Below are 25,638 nucleotides of genomic sequence, written 5' to 3' on the forward strand. Positions count from 1 at the left end.
CTGGTTTTATTATAGATAGATAGATAGATAGATAGATAGATAGATAGATAGATAGATAGATAGATAGATAGATAGATAGATAGATAGAGAAAGAGATATTCTCACTGAAAGCGGTCAGCTGAGTGAAGACACTGACTGGGTCTTAAGGATGAAGGAGTGAGCTGTGAGCTGATGGAAAACAAGGCAAACAAGGCAGAGTCACAAGCCGTAACTTGCAACTTGTCCTGTAAAAAGAAAAGTTCTTTGCGTAACTTGGCGGAATATATTTTAAACAAACCTGATTGAAACAAGCCGATGGTAGAAATTAACCAGAAGAGTTGTGAGTTGTTGTTAATTCCTGTGGACGCTGGACACTGACAGAGCATGTGTGCCTGTAACAAGAGCTGCAGCAGTCTGTGTAAATGAGTAGGCGGGGCTCGGTGTGTAGCTGGCCTCGATGTATGCACACAGTGTCTGTTGGAAGCCTAAATCATCATGGATATTGACACCGTTACTCGGATGATACACGTGCTCGTCAAAAGTACATTATCCGTACCGGATACTCGTATCAGACGAGTACTCGTCTCATCCCTAGTAACCGCTATGTCTGTTATGGACAGTCTCTGATGTTGTCCCACTTGTTCTTTCTCTGGCTCTCTGCTGACTCCTATTCAGTGACTTTCGACACTTCCCCAATCAATGTTGTGATTGGTTTAAGTTTCAGACAGCTTAATTTGTCTGTTTCATTCAGTGTCTTGTCCATCTGGACTTGCCATTTAATACTACCCTTTTAAATGGGTCCTTTCTTGGTCCTGCCATTAGAGCGTACAAGCAGAGATTGTATAGTCTTGAATGGTTTGTGTTAAGAGCTGAGTCTGAGCAACTTGAAGATTTAAATGAGATGGCATAAGTTCAATTGATGTTGAATCCTTCATTTGGATACCCATCCTACCTTATTAAGATGACCAGCATCAATCTCGATGCAAGAGAATAGGGTTTTTGTCAATTATTGCAACAATTCCTTTTATGGAATTCAAATGCGAGAATAAAAGAGTGAAAGAGTAAACGGCATTGGCATACACACTGAATAAAGGTATTGAAACCAAAAGATCCAGTAACCTCAGTTTGTAGTAATGATTGTAGTCATCTATTTTTAATGTTTTCTACAGATAGGAATGCCAGAGCATACAGAAAAGACTATGTGCAAGGACTGAATTCCCTTTTACTTCAGCTCATCTCAGGTTCCCACCTCAGCTGTTTAACTTTAGCTTGCATGGGTGAGTTGCGTGAGTGACAGAATCTTTAAGCCAAAGGTCAAGGAGTCATGAGATCAAAGTCTAGCCCTGGAGGCTGTCCAACAATGGGTCTGAGTCCAAAAATAGTAGAAACTAGCTGAAAGCAATCCTCCCAACACCTTGGCCATTTCCCACGCGGAATGTTTTTTGTCCTTTTATAATCACCGTTTGATTATGAGTGTAATTTTGGTGTAACAGGTTAGACTGATGTGATTTGTTCACTCTGCTGTTGTAGGAGATCTGATGGCTACGGATTGGAGGATTAACAGCCCAGTGTTGCTTGTTCACGATCCATTTGTCATGAAAACATTTTACAGATTATTCTCAGCCCTGTGATGATGATGATGATATGAAGACTTACTCTCTGTATATTATCAGACTGAGTCAGGTAAGCTCCATCATTACTTAGGTGCTTCCATCTATTGTGTAGGTAATACTTTAACCTCGGCCTAACTAACTTGATGTGAGCAAACAGGTTTTAGTATATTACACTCATGCACTGATTATAATGTAAAAAAAAGTATATTTGGTTACAAACGTGTTTTATTTGTACACAAAAACAGCACACTGGAAGCTCTTCAGAGTTATTTTACACATGTATTTCAGACGGTAGTATAAAGCTCCTTCTGAGAATATTGGACTGGATGTTATGTATTATTTTTTTGTTACTTTATGAAACTGACAGCCACGCATACTTTTCGCTCCTAAGGATCAAATTCTGAGCAGTGACCTGGACAAATATTCCAACTTTTCCTTTTCGATTACAAGTGTTATTCCATTGTTTGTTTTGGCTGCTTGGGGGCCCTCAAAACAAGCTGTTGAACATCCAGAAAACATTAGCAAACAATTGGAAATGTGCATCGGGCAATCGTGCAGTTGCTCATTTTTGGTCTCTACCAAGTCATGCGGAAAATACCTGTCTCTTTAGTTGTTAAATGGCCACTATGCTGAACAGCTAGATGCAAACTTTTTGTTGTTTGGTACTGGCAGTTAGAATACACAGCCTATGAGTTGTGAGACTGAACCAGAACAGTAAAGTTGTGAACCAAAGAAATGAAATAATGACTCAAAAGATGCTTAAATTCTCTATAAATCTGAGGGGAACTGCAAAGTGGGTGATATTTGCCTGTGGAATTGTTACAGTCGGTGCCCACCCTCTCACGTTACACATTGCAAATTTTAGTCACATGGGGCCTCATTCACTAATATTTGCGTAGAAATGTTCTTACTTTGCGCACAAAGTGAGTGCCCACACGAAGTCACCGTGGGATTCATGACACGTGCGGACCGGCCAATTTTGTTCTCACCACCTTGAGTATTCTAGTGAATCAGAATCATTCTAAATTGAGAGGCGCGTGTCCGTGCTCTGCAATTAGCATACTGACACGCCCCCGTTTCGCCATGTAAGGGCACCGGTTTGTCTGAAGCTGTGTCATGACGAAAGTGGTGAAGTGAAGAGAGCGTGAAGAGAAGTTGACGGAGACGGCACCAAAAAATTCCACAACAACGAAAATTTAAATGATAGTTTCTGAGGTGGAAGACAGAAAAGGCGCACGTTTCAAAATCGTTTCCTCAGGAGTAACTATAATAAAAAAAATAATTAAAAAAAAAGTTACGCGTAGGCTGCCGTTACTGAGGCCACTACATCCCCTGCGCTCAATGTGGCACAGATTAACCCTTAGAACCCGCAGAACGCAATAGTGCAGTGAGTATTCATCATAGAGAGATAAAGCGGAGATCTGAGATCCAGAACCTGCACGACTTGAGGTTTCTAAAAATGTTGGTGGCTCGTCTGTGTAACGAAGCGTTGTGGAGATAATCGTGGTTGAAGTTGTGTCGTCGTTACAGTCTGCATGAAGCACTACATCCATCCCCACCCCCGCTACTCTTAATTGAATAAGTCCCAAAGTCCTGATCGCTTAGCGACGTAGGTGACTGGATATAAAAATGAACAGCAGAACTCAGAACCTTTCTGAGGATACCTGTCGTTCCTCTGTACGACCGCAAGTACTTTCAGCTGGTCCCGTTTTAAAATCACAGCTGACCTCTGTACTGTCTCCAACATAGGACTGATATAACATCCCCCTTTGTATGGAAACAATAATAATAACAACATATTTATGGGCCTATACTACTAGTATGTTGAATGGTTTGCCCCAACAATGACCCATATATGATTTTAAAAGTGAAGGTAGTGAAATGACCCTAAACAATTTGCCTAAGGTTCAAAATATGGCTCGCTATTAAAGCTGATGCAAAGAAACGCATCAAACACCAAAATAATAGAATTGGAAGCAGGTGGAGGACAAAGAACACCTGATCTGATGGACCAGTATGAGAAACTGGCAGCAATTATTCACATTATAGGCTATTGACATTTTTTTTTAATGAATGCAGTTTTGCTAAAAGGTGTGTGCTTACATTTTCTAAGACAGCCAGGCAGTCATCATTTGTTCGTACGCATGGTCTTAAATCATCCTAAATATATATAAAATAATATAGATATACAATATAAAGAATTTGTGCATCAAATGTTTGTACGCACGATTTAAGGATAGATTTGTGCGTACGCACCAGTGTTTGAATGAAGTCCATTCACGTCAAACTCAACTTCGATTGGATGTAGACATCTAAATTGAATTGTGTGATGGATGTTGCAACATTCAACCTTGCATGACAGTATGGTTACCACGAGTAACTTAAAACTGTGTTACATTATTAAAACTCATTTGCATGTGCATTTTAAATTGTTCATACTTAGATTTTCACAGCAATACAAATCGCATGGTTTTATTATAGTGCAGCTCTCTATTGAATAACAGATTTAGAAATAACTAGCACACAAAATGGTCAGCCAATCCTTGTAATTAATGGTGTTCCTCAGAAAGGGATTTAAAGATAATACTTACAAAGTAGAGAATGCCTCAATCAAGACATCTGGTCATCTTAAAAAACAGATACAGAAATATAAAATTTTGCCATGTGGTGTAATTTATAATCCCACCAGATATTGGGATTATAAATCACAGAATGTTGCCGGGGGGTTTGTCTCACACCAGTATTTTAATCTTGTTTTATAACTCCGCTTATGTCACTGAGCAGAAATTGCATAGCTTTTAAATTACAGCCAGGAAGGATATCCATGCGCTTGACACTGCAGAGGAAATGAAAAAACACTGCGGCATTTCCTGTGATCTCTTGTCATGTCCTGACGTAAGAGTGAAGAGGCGTATTATTCAATCCCCGGCCCCACTGTTGACGTCTGGTCACAGATGTGCAGGCTGGGCATTTGTAGCTGGTGGGATCTTTGGTGTGGCTTTAATTCCACAGGTTCCCACGCCGCACCACAGGCCGGCTGCTTTGGACAGTCTGAACTGCAATGAACTTTTAAGTCCAGGCCACTGCTCTAGATTTAGGAACCCTTGCTGTCAGAGGGAGGGGATTATGGCAGCACCTACGGCTACAGTTACATAATACTGGATCGCTGTTGTGGTTATAATGCGGCTGCCAGCTCGGAAATGGCATTTACATTACTCATTACAGTTTTATGCTTGCTTAAGGTATACTTTTTCTTCTGACAGAATGAAAAGTGTTTATTCACCGAGCCTATTAGGATTCATACATGACCCTTCCAGTTAGGGCAAGACAAGTCTACAGTAAGCATAACAAAAAAAAGCAAGTTTATTCATCAACAATGGTTCAACTGACTGTATGTGATGTGAAAGAGGTTGCTCATAGTGGTGAATCTACATATAATTATTCCCATAGTCTGCAGGTTTCAACAGCATTTTAGTCACTTTTAGCTAATTGTTTTGGTTTTATGTCCCAGAAATCTGTTGTTTTTGTTCAGTCTTACTGTTTTTACCAACCCCAGTTTTGTTGTTCAAGCAAGCAGCTGTTTTTAATGATAAAACCCGCTGTATGCTAACTGCTAAATTAGAGGTATGAGGAAGTTAGCGGCTAGCAAGTTTAGGAAAGAGAGGGATATTCTCGAGATTGAAAACCAGATTTTAAAAAAGAGAAGTGATACTAATGGAATGACATTCAACATGACTGAAACATGGCTCCAACGAATGCTTATGTTTCTTAGCCTCTCTGATTATTTCTGAAATGTCCACCATAATAACTTCATAATAAGTTAAGTTATTCATGGTTTTGTTTACTTATTGTTCCACTTTCCCCATACGATCAAAAATAAATAGATAAACAAAAGAACAAGAAAAAAAAGCCTCCATTAAACTATTCAAATTCAGACCAACAGTCCAGTGTATTTCTGGCGAGCTGATGTAACTCAAAAGGACAGTTTTCTGGCATCCGGGCCTTGACTGACAGGTGTATGGTGGGAAAATATAGATAACTGTGGTCGAGGCAAATCTTCAGCCAACTGTTCCAATGTTGAAACAATATAGACAGTCAGGCTGTCTTGTGTAGACACAAAGAAGTCATCAAGACTTCTGTCTTGAAACTGGATTGGACCTGTATGTGCTCTTAAAGCTGCTGTAGAGAGGAAGGAGATCAAATCTGTAAAAATTCAGTCCATCACAGCGAACAGTATCCCTCCTGCTCTTCCTTTGTCTGCTTCACTCAGTCACTGGCTTGGAGCCGTTGACGGACAGCTCAGACTTTTTGGTCAATTAGATTTTCTAGAAATATATATATATATGGCTGATGGTCAATAGTCAGGCTATATATATATATATATTATTTTTTATTTTTTTCTGAGGTTATCCTGGTAAATGTTTATCTTGAAATCATGGTGTCGTGTGCAACCACACAAAACAGAACTTTTAGCACTTTTGTTCATCTCATTACTTGTTGACCCTACTTTGTGTCATAATTATGGTGGTGACACCTGTATTTATTCCTGTGACGTTAACCTAGTCCTGACCTATTGACTTATTTTATCTCTCCTGGCTGGAAACAGTATGGTTGCAATACTCCAATCTGCCAGGGCAGCCAGGAGCTGAATCAAAGCGCTGCTCGGGTAATGATCTCTGGGCTCTGCTCTGAAGCTACTGTGTCTTTACTCTGCTCCACTCTCTTTGCCGCAAGCCTTGTGTGTGTGTGTGTGTGTGTGTGTGTGTGTGTGTGTGTGTGTGTGTGTGTGTATGTTTGTGCTCACGTGTGTGTATATGTCAGTGACAGAGAAGCAGAGAGTGTGTGTGGTACATATACACTGAGCCAGCTGCCCCCTGCCTGTGATTGATAATGTGCCTCATTATTTGTGCCATTTCATCTGAGGCTTCCAGGGAAAGCTTCAAGCTGGGACTGTCTGTCTGCTTGGAATACCTGCTAATGACGGTGCACGCCACTTCCCCCAACCCTCACCCTCCCAGCATCGGTCCGGCCAGACAGCAGTCAGAGTGCCAGCGAGCACAACCTTGGCTTAAGAAGCTGCACATAGACACACATTCATTTGGACACATGCTGATCCCTCCCAGCACAAAGGCAAGTACATTCAAAAGAACTGCAATTTGATTTGATTTATTCCAAACAGAGAAATAAGTATTAATATGGTTGTTATAACTTTCACTCCTACAACTATTTTCCAGATGGAATTTGTAGCTGAGCCAAACAATATGTTTCATATGAAGAGCTGATCCTTGTTTGCCTCTTTGGGTCACAACTCTTACTCTCTGACAGTTTTCTGAGTGTGAGAATTATTTGTGTAGAAGTTGTGCCCTCCATGAATCCCACAACGGCACAAGCTTGCAAATCATTAGTTGGCATTTGATAGTCCCACAAAAGCTTTAGAGCAAACCGGAATGACGCTCCACCATTTTCTTTTCCCCAAGTGAGGAAATAAAATGCTCATGTTTTCTTGACCTGGTTGAAATTAATTAACATTTTTCAAGTACTTGAAAATCCATTAATTTCTCAACCATATGTCGTTCAAGAAAACTAATAAAAACAAATGCAATGGTCAAAGTTGTCAGCTATATTGATTGATTCGCGATGTCAACTCAAAGCCTTGATTTTTATCCGACCATTCACTCTGTTAATTTTTACTGCCTTTGATGTTCATACAAACTCTACGGTTCCTGTATTGGTTTTGAATTAAAAGCCCTCTAGTGTTTCAGCAGAGAAACACCCTTCATTTCTTGATAAGGCTTTTATTATGAAACTTTTGAAGAAACCTGTTGTGACTGAAATCAGACAAAAACACTTGGAGTAATCCAACCACTGAACATAGCAGGATTATATTGGTGGTTTTGTTAAATCAAATCAATGTCAATATACATTATTGACTATTGTATGAAAACTTGCTACTGAAGGAACTATACTTACAATATCAGAAACAGCAACAACCGAATTTATCGTGAATGCTCACATCACAAGTGCGCTCCGGTATTTAAACAAATAGTACTACTGCCCTGGTAGTGACTATACACAGACAATCAACTCACTCTTAGCTCTACAAAGGTTTTTACAGCCTGTATACACGGGACTCATCTGATAGGAAAGGCAGGAAAAATGTCTTACTTTTAGTCAATAGCTGTTTACTCGTCTCTCTAAAACAACATATAAAAGCATTTCCTAATTTGACACCCTGCAACATCATGTGTCTGTGCCTCCTAAAATTCTAACAAAACACATCTGTTTAATGATGCGACCAAGCTATGGGTAAGGTTTGTTTGGTTTGTCAAAATTATGGGAACTTCATAATCGCCACTACAATATGGTATGACTAACATTCGGAAACAATAATGGTGATTATTAAATGAAACTAAGACTGATGGTTGGTTGGAAACAAGAGGTGAACGTTTAGCTAACCCAACCATTCAACCCAACCTCCTCCCTACGTTGACTTTGTAGCTCATTCACCTGCGTTTGTGTTCACAAAAATACCAAAAAAGTGTGCCACACCTACTTGTGGTCACGGGGGCGTCTGCACTTGCACTGTGCCTGCGCCTCACCTAGGCGGAAAAGAAAAGGGCCCATGATGTGTTTCCTTTGTGTTTTCTTGTGAGGACAGTTGGTCTACTCATCTCACAACTTAAAATATAATTTTTAGTCTTCATATCTCTTTTCTTTTGTTTCAAACTGTCGGGAGCCTAACCCTTGTGTGGTGTTCATATTTTTGTTATTCAGCCAGTGTTCGTGGGTCTGGTGGACCCGCTGCATTTTTGGGCTTTTAATTCAACACAATCAAACAATTTTATTTTAAATTACTCAGATGTTTACTTCATCCCAATTACAAGCAATATAAACATAATATATGGTTAATATTTGCCCTTTGCCTTTGTTAGGTCACATTTATCAATTTTAAGTGCTCCTAGTTTTTTGTTTGTTTTTTAATACAATGTGGTACTCATGAGTACCACATTCTTGCCTTTCTTTGGCACATAGGATACCAGAGACGTGCCAGCCGTGTACACAAACTTGGAAGGCCTGTTCTTTGTAGTCTGCAGTTGGGGTGGGAGCTTGTTTATCCTTATCGTTCCCACCATGGTCAGCTTCCTCTTTAGGAGCTCCTGTCCCAGCTTGTATGAGATAAAAAAAAAAATTGTCGCATGTGATGTTGTGTCCACTGAGTCCCTGAGTCATGTCCAGGACAACTCTCATTCCTTGGTTTTTCTCAGGGGCTCCTCCATCAGGCTTCCCTGTATAGACTTGTAAGTTCCAAGCATATGAGAAAGTGGCATCACAGGCAGCCCAGATTTTTATACCATATTTTGCAGGTTTAGATGATATAGACTGCCTAAAGGGGCAGCGGCCCCTAAATGGCATCAGCTGCTTATCAATGGTGACATTAGCGCCAGGGTTGTAAAACAGGGGGAGGCGGTGCACCCACTTGTCCCACACTGTCCTGATGGCAGCTAGCTTGTGTCTCTGCTGTCGAGCTGGTCTGTCATCTTGGTTATCAAAGCGGATAATCCTGGAAATGATGTAGAAGTTTTCCAGAGACATTGTTGCACGGAAAAATTCTCTGCCAGTTTCTGCATCCCACAGGGACTCTGTGGATTCCCCTTTGGACCTGGAAACTCCAGCAAGCATAAAAACCCCAAAGTAGGCATGTAAATGGGTTCGGTCCATCTCCTTCCACCTCTCTCCAAAAACACGCCTTCCTTCTAAATTAGTGCAATCCAGAATAATTTTCTGAATGGAATCTGGGGTGAAAAGATCAAAAGAAGACTTGATGTCCTGCACATGAGAAACTGCCATCCGTGTTGGCCCTTGTTGCATCCTTATCACATTGGCAGCCATGCGGGGTGGCTCATTTCTTGGGCAAGAAGACCATTCAATTTCACCATTTTTTGACATCCATGTTTCTTCACTTGCTAGCTGATGACGGGCTTGTTCTGGTCCTGGAGCTGGCTGCTGACGAGCTGGTCCACTGGCTCGTCTTTGTTTTGGAACCAGCTGATGCTCAATCTCATCCTCTTCTTCAAAGTCACTGTCAGACTTGGACTTTTCAGAAATGTGATCCTCACATTCTGAAAACTCTTCCTCTACATCTTCATCCAAAGCTTCTCTACCTTCTAAAATCAAGTGCAAGGCTCCCTGAGCAGATAATCTTTTGGCCATCTTGATCAGTTGTGATAAGGAAGGATAAGGAGAGTGAAGGTACACAGGACCTACAATTTCCACACTTTTATTAGCCCTGGGTCCAGTGGACTCGAACATCCTGTATGTAATATAAATGTGTAGGGGGGCAGGGGGTGTACGGTGTGTGGTCATTGAAAATGTGTTCTGATATATGTTCTTCACAGAAAATGAGCCAAGGCCAATGAGTCTCAGTTTGAAAAAATAATTAATCGTATCATTTTTCTTTTGATAAAAAAATTAAAATGGGTCCCACAGACCCGAACACCACACAAGGGCTAAGTCACGATGTCAAACCCTGACTAACATCTGCTCCTTTATCTTAACTGAAGGCAATCTTTCCTTTAACATATTTTTTATGTTTTCCTGAAAAGTAAAAAATGTTCCTGGTGGTACTTAAAACATTTCCATTATGTTTCACCCTCTTTATAGCACACAACACTGTGTCCTATAAAAGCATTTTTTAAAACTTTGTCGTTGTAATCCCAGCTGTCTAACAACGTTGACAGTGTTTGCTCCTTTCTTTCCTGCTTATTTATTTCAGACAAGTATGATTTAGCTGTGACCCCTCAACCTTTTGACTTTTGTCGAGTTGTGACCGTCAAGGAAACTCTGTTGTTCAGGTCTGACATACTTTGAGACTCCTCTGATTCTCTGAATATGGAGTGAAGGTCCCATAAAGGACACCCCAACCTCATGAACTAACTGTCCATGATGAGTGCTGGTTATGGTCACACTGGAGACAACATGTCTGAATCTCTGTTAGGCACTATCAAGCCATGGACACATTCGTATCCTTATCAGAACTAATGTGTTCCTTATAGTTGAGCCCTTGTGAGAGTACAGGCAGAGAGGTTTAGCAGCTGGGCAGTAGTTTGTTGTGGCCTCTCTCCTCGATCGAGCTTCTGCCAATAAAGAACGGTCTCCTCCACCTTCTTTACCTCATCTCCATGATTTCCTTCACAGTGACGTTTAGCGTGTGAATGATTTTGCCTTTGGTTTGTCTCCAGTGTGTTTGTATGTAGTCTACCCTCCTTTCAGGTCTTCATGGTTTTAGTCCTATTAGCACCTGGAGGTTGTTTGACATCCTCTCAGATGTTCATAATGTTAATTTGTTGGTGTTGTATTGTTTGAGAGCTTGATTGTCTGTACTGTAAATCTGCCATGTTTCTTTCTGTGCACACAACATCCTTTGTATGACTCTCCATCCTGAATTGGGACCCCCTCCTTTTTTTTTTTTTTCTTCTCCAAAGTCAGGGTGAAAGAACACAGGGTGTCATGGGCTTTACAGACCGTAGGCCCTTCCAGGCAAATTTCTGATAATGGGCTATTTAATTTGAATTTACTTGACAAGAGAAATTATGTTTCTTAAAGGCCTCTCTTTACGGTTTGTATATTGGGCTGCTTCTAAAACATGGCTGCTAACACAGCAGTTTTGTGGCTTTCACTGACAAAGAACTGCTGTTTTTGCTAAAATAACATTTTGGGTAACATAAACAAGGTGTTCGCATCTTTTCTTTTGGGGTAATCTGCTAACAGCACTGTCTTCAGACCTGCCCAGCATCAAACAGCAGACAGACGAAGTTAGCTACTGGCTGGTGAATACAGTGAAGCCTTTAGCATCTTAAGACTCAGATATTTGGGAATCAATGGAGCCAGAATGACAATTGAATTTACATTTGTGCAAATCAAGTCTAATGTTGCTCCATGTCTGCTGAATGTGTAGATAGCTAATTGTTTTCTTTTGTGTTTTAACATTATTACCAGAAAGTAATACATAACATGATTGTTGGCTCTCTTGTTAGTTTGGCCCATGTGATATACAAAAAAAAAAAAAAAAAAAAAAAAAAATCAGTTTGGGAAGGCAAAAACAGCCTAACTAATGGTATTTATATTGACTGGCAATATACTGTTCTCAAATTATCATAATTGCATAGTGTATGCCTTGGGAATAGCTTTTTACTGTTATTTGAAGTATTGGTAATCAGAAAATGATGGCATTTGCAGACAATGCACGGTTCCCTTTTGTTTATATTCACACAGACTTCAGTGTGGGTGTAGTCAGCCTTCAGTATCTATTAAGTCTCACAGTATTTGCTGTATTACTCCCACACAATGTGTGAAGTTATAGAATTTACAGAAACAAAATCCGATTAAATGGAGCTCACTGACCCTTTTTTGCGTCTGTTTGGGAGTCCGTGACACGATTATAAAACTACATTTACAGCATGTCTCACAGATGGACACAGCCAGTGAACATATTTGTCTCAGGCTGAAGACCCTTTTTTATTATCTTCTATCTATTTTGGTCTAAGTGACATTTTCACTCAGCTACACATAGACACAACATCAAAAGAGGGGAAACAAAAGAAAAGAAAGTATGGACCAAGTCAAGCGTTTCTGTACAATGAGTAGTACAAGTGCGTCAATCTGCCAGCGCACAGTCAGCAGGGTTCAAGCAGAAGGCAGGAAATGGCCGAGGAAGTGAGGTCAGACCTGCAGTGTGGCTCTGGAAGGGGGTCTGAATGGCAGGAACAGAGAGGAGATGGAGATAAGGGAACAGGAAGACACTGCTTTAAAAACCCTGCCATGTGTCACCCAAGTGGTTAGGTGGGGGAGAGCGATGAAGGTTTCTGAATGACATTCTCCAAAGGAAACAATCCCTTCATACATTATTTAAGAATCTTCTGGTTTCTAATAACCAAATTATTTTTACTGGAGGCCTCTACAAATTCTATTTCATGTCTGATTTATCCTCTTTGACTGGTATTTATTGTGGTCAGGATTAGATACAGAAAGGCCAGAGTTGAAAAAAAACAACCAAAAAACAATAAGAGACAGGTAGAGTTGTGGAATAAAGTTCTATGGAAAAATCAATATCTATGAACATGATGGAAAGAAGAAAGGGTGGAGAGAGAAAAAAAAAGGAAAAGGAACAGCTTAGGCTCCAAAGCACCAGCTCATCTGTGAAACACAGTTGTGCTTCTGTTATGGCTTGGACATGTATGGCTGCCAATGGAACTGGCATTTATTGATGATTTCGCTGCTGACAAAAGCAAAAGGATCAAAGGAGAGGAATATAGTGGCATTGTGTGAGCTCACATTGTCAAGTCAAATTAATGTAAAAGTCAAAAGTGATTTCATCATGAAGCAGGAAAACAATCCCAAACATGCACTTGAGTAAACTAGCTGATCTAAATCTGACTGAGCTGCAGTCCACCTGCTTAAAAACAGAGTGAAGGCAGAGTCACCCCACAACAAGAAGAGCAAAGCTGGTTGAAATGGGGAGGTTTGAGAGAGCATCATGTGTATCAAATGTGTTTGACCTCATCTGTCCAATTGTTTTTCAACCCCTCAACCTTGTCCTAAAAAAGGCCTTCTCCTTCACTGTTCTCTCTAGATCAATGTAACCCTAAACAAATCTGAGACCTGGCAATTATATGTAGCATCCATTATGTTATTTCAAATCAAATTTGCTGATGCTCTGAGCCTGAAGAATAAAAAAAAAACATCCAAATTGTTCAAGTGTCTTACGATTGGGACTGTGCTGAAAAAGAGATAAAGTAGGAGCTGACAAGTGAAGTTGAAGGGTTTGAGGTTTTACTCCTCTTTGGATCAGGTTCCATAGTTCTACTCTCCGCCTCATGTCCACACTCCTCTGAACACCAATAAACAGGACACTGCTGATGATTTTCTGTTTCATCCAGCGCTGCCAGATATCAAAGTTGCTTTGTTGTTATATTAGTTTCCAAATGCCCAAAGCTCAGAGCTCTGGATCCGTTCAGTTGGTTTTGATGGGCAGTGGCAAAGAAAATGGAAGCGGGACCTTCATTACGGAGGTGACTGCCAAAAACCATCTCACGAGGGTTTGCTCTCCTTTGCTGTTGCCAAGTGCTGTGTTTGTAGACCAATGATTGATGATGGAAGTACTTAGAAAGTATTAACTCTCCACATTTGTTCATGAACATGTAGAAGTTACTGCAATTTCTTTAAACATGATACATATCCCAGTTTCTGAACATTGCATGGAAAAAGTTGAGGAGTTGTGAGCTGGCCAATCTCCGCTTGACCCAAGCCAGCTGATGCTATCCACCTTTGACTTAGCTTGTTAAATTGCAAGTGGGATGGTTTTGTAAGGCACAGTAGTTTTTCTTTTCTGTTTTATTAGAAGAGATACCAACTCCTTTAAATGACGGAACTGCTCCGGATAAAGGCAGGAGACATAGATAAGACGGAAACAATCGCCTGTCTGAAATTCAGGACATACATTTCCAAAAGCTTGCTGGATATTCCTTTGAAGCACCCATAGGTGACTCCAACCTCTCCACCCTCCCTTGTTTTTTATTTTATGTATTTTGTGTTTCATTAATACTAAAAAGCAACAACTGCAAGTAAGTCACTATCACTACCCTCATTCATGTTTTAAGATGTGAGGAATTATATTCAACTACAAAAACACCTGAAATACCAGCATTAAAACAGAGGTACACTATCTGGTCTCGTCACTCTGGTGTGAACTAGCAGGTTTCAGAATATTGATTATTGTGAGTAGTTGTACGTTTCAAATCATTTCATCATTAATCTATGGTCCAAACTGGCCCTAAACCAGTGTAGCATGTCATACTTGAACTGGCTTCTAGCACATGAGCAACATTGTTTGTAACAGAATGAAGCTACATCCCCACAAAACCCTGTTGGTCCCTGTCAAACAAGAGATGTTACCTTTTCAGTTGAAGGTTTTTCAGTCTGGCCCCACTGAAGAGGAAAACATGTTGGAAGTCACTTTTCTATTTTCTTATCATTCTTTCGACCATCTGCCGCTGGCAGAAACCTCATGACATGACAGCTTTTGCTCCATCTGCACTGGCATTACAGCAGATCCTCATCCTCTTTTTGTGATGTAAAGCAATCCAACAGATTTTCAGCCAAATATGATGTGGTGGCAGACAAAAGTGAAAATGCAGAGCACAGATGAGAGGCTGCCAGACCCACTCTCAGTGGTGGTCTCATTTGTTTCTGCTAATTATACTAATTTCTCCAAATGACTTGATGTGAAAATGCTCCACATAGCCCCCTTTAAATAGTTTGTCTGAACTATTGCTCTTCTTAAATAGATTGAATTGATTACATACCATCATTGAACATTTCACTGATGTATTGAATTGGATTATTTTTTCCACGTAGCACAGTTGTATGTCATATACAAAGATGAGATAAATATAGTATCCTTAAATTGCATTGTCCAATTACTTAATAGAATACTCCCATATGCATTGGCATTGTGTATTGACTTTACTCTCATCTTGTTTGAGGCACACTGCAGTGTGTTATGGCTGTCTTTGACTTCAATTAAGTGATCCTCGGAATGTAGCTTAGCATGTGTATAATGGCCGCTAAATATTCTCTCAGAAACATTTTCTCTCAGATGAACATTTCTGTTTTGAATAATTGCTGTTGACACATGCAGTGGGAATGTAGGGGACGCATGTGCAACGTGATGCATGGCAAACAAAATGTCAACAACAAAATTGAGTGGCTGCTAACATCACCACTCTCTGGCAACGTCACTGGCCCCTTTTTACAAAGCGCCTTAAAATAGAACCAGAAGATAATTGATGTCTCGTGCGCGTTATTCTCTCTGAAGCTGCTGTCGTTACACAGGCAGGATGATGTTGATTTGTCTGATGCTGTCATCTGTGGGCTACAGCGATGATAGATTTAGATCAGATTTTATAATCCCATGTTATTTAATGTGGAAGCAGTTAGCGGCGCACGTCTTTTTTCTTTCATGTGGTTATGACTTCCCCATGGTCACAGATGTAATGAGCAATAATATCTGTGCAGTATGCTGCCACATATTAAATACTCTCCTGAGGGCTTGAAGGCATTAGTGTTCACACCTCAAATCATGGTCACAATATGCTGTGGAAATTCTGCCACTGGCTTTTATTATACCACAGAAAATTAAAATGCCATAGCCATTAATATCAGGCTATTAACTGACGTTTCACCTCTTAGGGTGCGAACTGTGCAACATTATAGCTTGTCCTTGATCATGCTGAGGAACATGGTAGTGCAGCTATGGTATGTTGAGCATATACTGTATTATCAGGTGACTGACTGGGACCTTCAAGATTATTTCTCTGTTTGGCCATTAAAAAACACCTTTGAGTCCCTTTTACCCTTAGTACCCCACTGATTAGCATTGCACACATACAACAGTGCTAGACTCACGATTGACAATTTAAGATTTGAAATTGATGCAACAGAGCCAGGGATAACATCCTTGTCTAAACTTGACACCTACATTATCTACAACTCAACCACCAACAGACCAATTGAAGATGTAGGTGTGTAATGCAAGTACCAGCTAATGTAGTACGGAGCTGCTACTTCAGGCAGACATGAGCAGCGGGCTACAGAGGTCTGGTAAGCACATGTTGCCCACACTTAAGCTTCTTGTGTGAGACACCCACTTTCGTGCTCTGTCTGGCTTGCTCACAAAATAAAATGAAGACTCTAAGCCCTCCTTTATGAAGAAAAAAAGTATACACTGTCGATCAAAGAGGCTTTCTTTAAACACACGTGGAGAACATCTGGGTTTTTACACATTTCAGCATCAACATTGGTCCAATAACATCACAGAAAGCAGAAGAAGACATAATTCAGGTGCTTTTAGTTGACGGAGGCACGCACACACAGACCCCTACAATATCACAAAACATCTTTTATGCATATGGAGTTTTTCCTCTCCAATTTCACATACATCACAGATAGAAATGGCCATACAAATACAGTTGTATTACAATAAAGACCATGTGTAGCAGTACATATTAACAAAAACTCCCTAATAATCCAGGTTTTGACAAAACATGAACTGAAGCTATTTTTGTTAATTCCTGCTGTTTTTATAAGAAATTTCATAGAATGTTTTTAAATACCTGAATCTCTAAAGATGAGACTGCTGTGCACTTATGCACGAGGCACGAAAGGAGTGCTTTCATTACGTATTTACAATATAATTATAAATTACCCCCAACGTGAAGGACATCATTGATCAGAATATAACATAAAATAAGCTGTCACACAATCACAGTTTGTCAGCCACAGTTAAATTATGTTACACAGCAGATTTTCTCAGGTTGAGTGGGATATCGTTTTTTTTTTTTTTTAATTTTGTTACTAAAAGTGTGATCACTTTACTAAAGTAAAAAAAAAAAAAAAAAAAGTCAATTTTACAGCAAGCTATTTGCAGGAGTGGAATTATTGTGCGTGTGAATACGTTCCCATTTAGAACAGGATTTCTCAAATCATTAAAAAAAACTACCAAAACATGTCGAGGTAACACTGAAAAATATATTTTATTGTACCATATGTTGCTGTAGTTAGATGAATTATCATTACACATCAAAACAAATCTCAAGTGTTCAGGAAATAATTTGTGGTCCACAAAGACAACAGATTTGGTCAGTACACCAAATTTACAGTTAAATTAAATTACGACAAAACATTTAAATTCGTAAAAAAATTCAATAAGATATAAGACCTCTTATGTATTCCCCATTTTACTAATTTAAAAATAAGTACTTCCTTTTTTTAAAATCAGATAAAAGTCAACTTTTTATCCAATGTACAAATGCCGAAACACTGAAACACCAAAATTGTAACTATCATATAGCATTAAACATACAATTATCCTACGACACCTGTTCAGTTAAAGCTGTCTAAATTAGTTTTTAATGTACTTGGACACTCAGACAGAACAAGCTAAAAACACAACACGTGTGACGGTTAACAAGTTTTCAAACATTTCATGTCTAGCAAATAGCTTTAGTTTGGAATTGTGTTTCTGCTTATGTGATGAATGTAAATCCATTTTACGTCATCCAGCCTACTGTGTTTGGTGCTTGGCAAGTCACATACTGTAGCTTCTCAAGGCTTTTTTCACTGGAAATAGCTGCTACCTTATTTATATATTATTTCCCCTCGGGGATTAATAAAGTGAAATAAAAAATAAATAAATAAATAAAAAAGAGGGCGGCACGGTGGTGCAGTGGTTAGCATTGTTGCCTCACAGCAAAAAGGTTTCGGGTTTGAATCCGGTCCTGGGCAATTCTGTGCGGAGTTTGCATGTTCTCCCTGTGCTTGCGTGGGTTCTCTCCGGGTTCTCCGGCTTCCTCCCATCATCCAAAAACATGCACCTCAGGTCAGGTTACCTGGCGCCGCGCTAGTGGCAGCCTGTTGCAGCAGCTCCCCCCTGAGAGCCCCCCTGCTGTAGCGAAGAAATTTCCCCTCGGGGATTAATAAAGTGAAATAAAAAAATAACAACTTGGTTTGTGGGCAGTTGCTGAATTGCAGTCAGCTCATAAAATGACGCGAATGAGCTGGAAGAGGCTACAGGGCCATCCATCTTCTACAAGTGGCACAGACAACAGCTGATTACCAGCTAATGAAATTCTAATCCAAAAAATACTTTCAATAACTTTCCACTACCTTGATGCCACTGTGAATCTGTTGAAATAACCATGCTATATGCTTGGGAGTATGCCTGATGAAAGTTGCAACTTCCCCTGACCAGTCTGGGATTGAACATACATCATTAAATTATGGAGGAAGAGAAAACATTGTGGAAGAGAAAAAATAAGAAGAGTTTAAGTAAAAGGCAACAAATTCTCTGACTTGCTCTGCTGTACACTTACTCTCTGTCGACACACTGATTTGGTTGAACAACTAATGGTCAACTACCAATGGTGCCAAACACCTCACAATAAATACAGATGGTGGTCAGTTAAGGATCCTCAAATAATCCTACTGGTGGGCAAAGGTATAGAATGAAATGTCAAGAATCTGACTTCACTAAGGGTCGGCTACACCTGGACACAGGCTACAACATGTTCAAGTTACTTTCAGTATGTAAAATCAATGAGAAACTTATGAGCTAATATGAGCCAATATGCTTAAGTGTTAAAGCTTCATAATGACATTGGCTATTATTGAAAACAGCTTTTTTTTGTTTGTTCATTTTATTTTACACAATCTCGTATAGTATACATCTAATACAGTAACAAAATTAACTCCAAATAGCTTTCTAGTTGATGACATAGACTCAACAGAAAATGCATTCATTACAATCTGGGTGGCTATATGGAAGTAATGGACAAAATAATGATAGTGCCATTTATTTTAAGAAACTGACTCACGATTTGTGACATTTTCCCATTGTTATATTGTCCTGTGTACAACACACTTGTGACTATCCCCCTCTAAACTGCATTATTGTCTGGTCTCAGTCTCAACAGAACGAGGTACAGTAAAAAACAACAGGCATGTCTTTTTGAAAAACCTGGGTCTCGGAGTTTGTCATGACTGCGTGTCCAGTCGGTGAGCTGCCAGCTAGGCAGCTGAGCTAGCTGAAGTATATTTAATGTTAGTTGAGATGGCAGTGTTTGTTGTTAGGTAAAATTGTACTTGCGTTACAAATAATAGAAATAGCCAGACTTGGTGACTTTGCTAGCTGTTTAAATCTGAAAAACAGCAATGCATCAAAACTTGTTGAAATGTAGTGTGCAAATAATATTGACCTCCGGAGCTCCAGTTTGGTTCTCTGTTGGTGTATGTGGATAGTGGTTAGGTTGGTGTCACTTTTCTTTTTTAATTTTGACAGCAGAAATAGAGCAGATTTCCTGGGGGCAGATGATGGCTGGTTGTTGTCCTCGTGAACTCTCTCAATTCGAAGTGGGACGTGCTCAAATGTGATTTTTACCAATTCTCAACTGCCTGAATGCATGATTATTCTCTATTTTCTCTATACTGTTCAGTTTATACTTTTTTTAGTTCATAGTTTTGTTCAATGTTTTACACTGTTCAATAAAGTTGCTTAAGAGACAAAATAAAGCCATCTGAACCAACAAACTTGCCGGCGGTCACTTACCAAATGTTTTAGCTTCGTGTGATCACAGTTTATTTTTTTCAAAAAAATACATCTGTACTTTCCATTGTGCGATTCAATACCATTTTGTAGATCAGTTTTTATTGGACAGAAAAATAATTAATAAATGTTATTAATGCAACACAGTTTATAATCCATGTAGCTTCCCCCAGACTATGTAACTTTGTTTTAATAGCTTCCTGTTTACTTTTTAGTGTACTACCGTCTGCAATTTCATTTGAGTGTCAGAGTTCTCGGTGTGTGAATTTGTTCACTGTATTAAAAAAATTCACCGTGCAATAAAAAAGTAGTGTTTATGGTGTGTCCACAATTTTATGCTAACATGCAATCACCACATTTTCCAAACACTGAAATGCCCATTGTACAGCTTAACAGCCGCTGGTTTTGTGGCAAAATGATGCTGATTAAGTGTGCAAAATCTACTGTTCGCTATTTAGTAAACCGTGGTGTGTACTTTATGTAGAGAGTAGTGAATGAGTCAGAATTGTGTAGAAGGCGGGGGGGTCAGAGTTCGCCAAAAAAAAGTTGCACTCAGTCAGTTAAATTTGCATGGATTTACCTTCCCTCTGCAAGCGAATCCCTTATTGTAGCAGTTCCACTGGAATGACTTAAATTTGCTCTGGTCTCACCAGGCCTTTAACCTGCCAGGTCGATAAACACCTGCTAACAGACAAACACATTTTTACCATTTCATGTCACAGACACATACTGTAACTGTTTTCCAACCATGTCACTGTTGGGTTAAATCATCTTAAGCACCAGGGAGAGCAGTTATCCTCCCGGCACTCAGCCATAAGGGGAAACAATGGCTGTATTGTTTTACTCCAATAAACTAGTGAAAATGGGGGCTGGCATCCCCCGATGCAAAGCCCAGATGATAAACTAATATTTCTCCAGGGAAAACTGTATGCACAGTGTGTAGTAATGCATATATGATCCAGATATTAGCATAATTGTGGTGACAATACATTTTCCATTGGGCTAAAGCATTTTGACTACTAACGGCTTACTATTATGTTTAAAAGGTAATGAAATGTAATCTTCAAGCCTTTTGTGCAGATCCCTGTGAGAGAGGAATGCCCCTCAGCTTGATCAATATGTTCAGGCTGAGAAAGTTTCTTCATAAAATTAAAATCATGTTAAAGAAAATACAGGCTCTGTGCTTAGCACTGCCGCCTCATGGCAAAAAGCTTTTCTGTGTCGACGTTGTATGGTCTCACGTTGTCTGCTTGGCTTTCTCCAAGTGCTCTGTTTTCCTGCCACAGTTTAGACACGTGCAGGTCAAGTTAACTGGTAAATCTGCCTAGCTGTGAATGTGCTTGCCAGTTAACAGCTTGTCCCGGCCGTATTCTGCATCTCTGCAAAGTTTAGAAATTAATGCGTGGTTATTGCAAAAGTCAGATAAAGTACATTGTGGTGTAGTCGCATGCTGCATATGCTGACATTTATGAACATGCCCAAAGGTATTCTTGAATGAGAATTAGTGGGTTGTTTAACTCAAACTTTCCACAAAATCAAACAAACAAATTTTAGCATTTAGATCTAGTGGTGTGCAGATATAGTGTGTATTCTAGACCTTGGAAAGAGGTCGTTTATCCCCTAAAACAAAACTCAAGTTAGCTAAAGGTTTGCTTACTTGTTTTTCTATAAGCTTCCAAATGCATGTCATGGTCTTTGTCAGCAAACTGTAATGTATAAGCACACCAAGTCATTCAAGGGTTTTTTCCTTAACTTTTGCCTTTTTTCTACACTTTAGAACAATACTGAAGACATTTAAAACTAATATATATTTCCATTGAAATCTATTTTTCAGCTGTATTGCTATATACTTGTAGAAATAAGTAGTGCTCACCAAAAATGTATTTCAAGAATTCCTTCTACTGGTACTTTTAATACTTTGATAGAGACCACATTTGTAATGTATGTACTGCTTCCAGGAAATAGCTATATGCAGAGACTCTAAAGTCTGACACTGAAAATGTCTCCTGACTTCTCCCTCCTACTTGATTTTATGTATTACCAAACCATCCATATCAATGAAAGCAGTATGACCTCAAATAATGTTAAAAACTCACTTTTTGATTTAGCTTGCGAAGGCGGTGTGGGTGGATAGGGGCTTACTTTACTAGTGGGTATTTGGTGCGAGGACTGTTTAGTATTACAAATCTGTATAGTTTACTCAAATCAACACTTGTAAATTCTGAACTGCAGCCCGTAGACTAAAGAATACCAAACAGATCACATATATGATTTGGGGCTCATCAGATTCATAAATGTACCAAAGTCACACTTAGTGCTTGTCATGGCTATATTCCACTGGAACAGTTTGCGTCACAATCCGGCTCTGAGACAGCCACTGAAGATGATTGCTGCCATGCTAGGTAATGCTTGTTATTTCACCAGACATGCTGCAGCACTTGTCAGCAGCATCCCAGAAGCTACAGAAGCTGGAGTCAAACTGCATTAAGTTGTACAGAGCAGAGTGGCCGGGCATGAAGTCAGACAGAGGAACAACGTAGAAAATCCAGTCAATTTTCAGGCACCCCTTGCAAACTCCTAACCATATCTCGCATACATCATCTATACCCTGGTCTTTCGAATATTGTAAGAAATGCATGCTCCTCCTGCTATAGGCACTGTATATGGAACAGTTACGACAAGAATTAGTATGAATGTTTTTTTAACAACCAAAACACAGCAAACTGTAATCAACTTTGTCTGTAAGCTACAGTTCATAGTAGGAAATAACAATAAACACTAAATGGACAGGAATAAAACATTTAACAATGTTTAGCCACAAACACAAAAACCATAGCCTGGCATGCCCAGACCCAAATTCACTGCATGGATATATGGGTCTGGGTCCATGGGAATTGTTCATGGTCCTTCCATCCTACTGGGCGAAGACCTCAGGTTTATTTTGAAACTATACAGTAGGAGGACTCTTTCACCAATTATCATGGGCATGGGACCCGTGTCCACCAAAGCGATTTTCCCTGAGCACAGCATCATTTTTAAATTGTTTTACAAATTTTGATTTTGCGAGTATCCCGACGTAAAACAAAATCAGTGTAACCTGCCCTCTTGTGGCCTTAAAACGGACCAGAGTGGCATCCATTCTCAAAATACAACCCCAATTCCAAAAAAGTTGGAACGCTGCGTAAAATGTAAATGAAAATAGAATGCAATGATTTGCAAATCACGTAATCCAATATTTTTTTGCAGATAGGCTAAAGACAACACATCAAATGTTGAAACTAAGAAATTTGATTGTTTTATAAAAAAATATACGTCTATTTTGAATTTGATGCAAACAACACATCTTACAAAAGTTGGGACAGGGGCATGTTTAACACTGTGTTGCACCACCTTTTCTTTTAACAACACTGCAAACGTTTGTAAACTGAGGAGACCAGTTTCTTAAAATCCCAGCAGCGGCTGGCATTGGTTTTAACACTTGAGTTGGTGCTAAAATTTTAAAAACACGAGTGCATCAATATTTTTTTAGTGGATTTAAGATTAAGCGAGCTAAACAGTTTTGTGTTTCTATGTGCTGTATTTATTCAGAAACAATCTCTAGAAAGGAACAAAACGGACTAGATCTCGTCTCTGTTGCTAGGTCGTTACTAAGGGTCGGCCTACTTCCTGGAGTGGTAAACATTGCATGCATTACATTCACTTCTACTGATGCGCCTGATTGTTTTCCAGTTATTAGTCATTCCCAATGTATTGCCATGGAAACGTGATGCTTACGGATCACGTAAGCGGATGCTTATGTATCTCGGTGCAAGCGACTTGGTCCTGACCGCATCACTGTCGTGCCAATAATGACGTTGAAGCAAACTCTCGAGTGTAATATTGCTTAATTATTGCCTAAGATATCATTTTAGCTGCTCAACAGTTCAGGGTCTCCTCTGTCATATTTCTCATTTTAATAATGCGCTAATTTATTTAAATTGGTGACAGCTCTGTACTGCAGGAGGCCAATTTAGCACCCGGACTCTTCTACTACGGAGCCATGCAGTTGAATTACGTGCAGAATGTGGTTTGACATTGTTTTGCTGAAATAAGCAAGGCCTTCCCTGAAAGAGACGTTGTCTGGATTGCAGCGTATGCTGCTCCAAAACCTTCATACATCATTCAGCATTAATGGTTCCTTCCCATATGTGCAATCTACCCATGCCATGTGCACTAATGCATCCCTGTACCGTTGATGCTGGCTTTTTAACTGAGTGCTGATAATAAGCTGGATGGTCTGTCTGCTCTTTAACCTGGAGTAGACAGCGTCCATGATTTCTATAAAGAATCTCAAACTTTGATTTGTCAGGCCACATGACAGTTTTTCACTTCGCCTCAGTCCATCTTAAATGAGGTTGGGCCCTGGGAGGCAAGGCGTCTGTGTTTCTGGATCACGTTTATGTATGGTTTCTTCTTTGCATGGTAGAGTTTTAACCTGCATTTGTGGATGCAGTGATTAACTGTGCTCACTGACAATGGTTTTTAGAAGTTTTTCTAAACTCAGACAATGATTTACACTACAGATGTGTGTCTGTTTTTAATGCAGTGCTGCCTGAGGGCCTGGAGATCACAGCCATCCAATATTGGTTTTCAGCCTTTTCCCTTGCGTACATAGTTAGAATTATATTTAATGATATTATGTAACGTAGATCATGAAATCCCCACATTCTTTGCAATTTTACGTTGTGGAACGTTATTCTTAAATTTTCCCCCTATTTTCCTACAGTCTTTTCACCAAGTGATGAACCTTTTTTTTTTTTTTTTTAATCTTTTGTTGTCCCTGTCCCAACTTCTTTGAGATGTGTTGCTGGCATCAAATTCAAAATAATCACATATTTTTGATAAAACAATACAATTTCTCAGTTTCAACATTTTATATGTTGTCTTTGGTCTATTTGCAATTAAATATGGGTTTATGTGATTTGCAAATCATTGCATTCCGTTTTTATTTACAGTTTACACAGCCGCCCAACAAACAGGGTTATACCCAAAATACTAGATACATATAAAATACGTATAAAATATCAGGTACAGATAGGGAAAATAACACAAACAGCATTGAGCCCGATGCAAGCAGGAAAGTTAACATTTAAAAAGCTTGTTATTTGAACATTAGTATACACTGTAGTTAAATGCACATTAAATCTGTTGCTTCACTTTTCAAACACATGCCAGGCTTACATGTCAAGGAATGAATAGAAATCCAGTTGACATTAAATCCGGGCTGCTGTGTCTTCCTTTTGCCCTCGTAGCAGCTGCCATCAAACCCTTGGACCATCCTGTTGTACAACCTAGTTGGATTTCAAACACATTAAAATGGAACAGTGTCTTTTTCTGCTAATTTTATGATAATGCTTCTTTTCGACTCTGCCTCTGCCTCTTCCTGCATCTCTGCCAGTAACATAAGTGCCAGATGATTTCGGTTCCAGCTATACAGCACATAGACAGAGAGATGAGAGTAAGAGTGCCAATCAGGCCTGCAAGAGAGCGCCTCAAGTGGTCTCCACTTTACTCAGGAGGACCATCAGTCATCTACTCTGTCAACATATTTGTCTGGCCCAGGTCAACCAACATATTCCAGCTTGAATGCAACTTCTTCATCTTTACATCTGTGGCTTATGTTCCCCCCAGCTACCCTATCTCTTTCTCACTCTCTCTCATACACACACACTTACACTACCTGGTGGCAGACTGCCCATATTTCTGTTTGGTACTCTACTCACAGGGGGAATGATGCTATCTTCCAATAAGACTGAGTTCCTTTTTATTCCATGTAGATAGCAAATAAAGGCCAAAGTGGGGCTAATATTGTACATTACCTGCCATCAAATGCTGTATTTACTTAACCTC

The 25,638-nt window shown here is 39.6% G+C and overlaps 2 protein-coding genes across 4 annotated transcripts in view; one reads left to right on the top strand and one right to left on the bottom strand.

The window, feature by feature from the left end:
- The window catches only part of iqsec1b (IQ motif and Sec7 domain ArfGEF 1b), a 201,626-nt gene that overhangs the window by 21,317 nt on the left and 154,671 nt on the right, over window positions 1-25,638 (top strand). The gene's annotated exons all lie outside the window — the stretch shown is intronic.
- On the bottom strand, window positions 8,142-9,803 carry LOC138200070 (piggyBac transposable element-derived protein 4-like). Its single transcript, XM_069152492.1, is given in 4 exon segments — window positions 8,142-8,191; window positions 8,587-8,776; window positions 8,778-9,547; window positions 9,614-9,803. Coding segments are annotated over 4 exon segments (1,200 nt in total).

The sequence above is a fragment of the Embiotoca jacksoni genome, unplaced genomic scaffold (assembly GCF_022577435.1).
Source record: "Embiotoca jacksoni isolate LCO1_2020_lvr unplaced genomic scaffold, fEmbJac1.0.p SCAF_1, whole genome shotgun sequence".
In the NCBI taxonomy this organism is placed as follows: Eukaryota; Metazoa; Chordata; class Actinopteri; family Embiotocidae; genus Embiotoca; species Embiotoca jacksoni.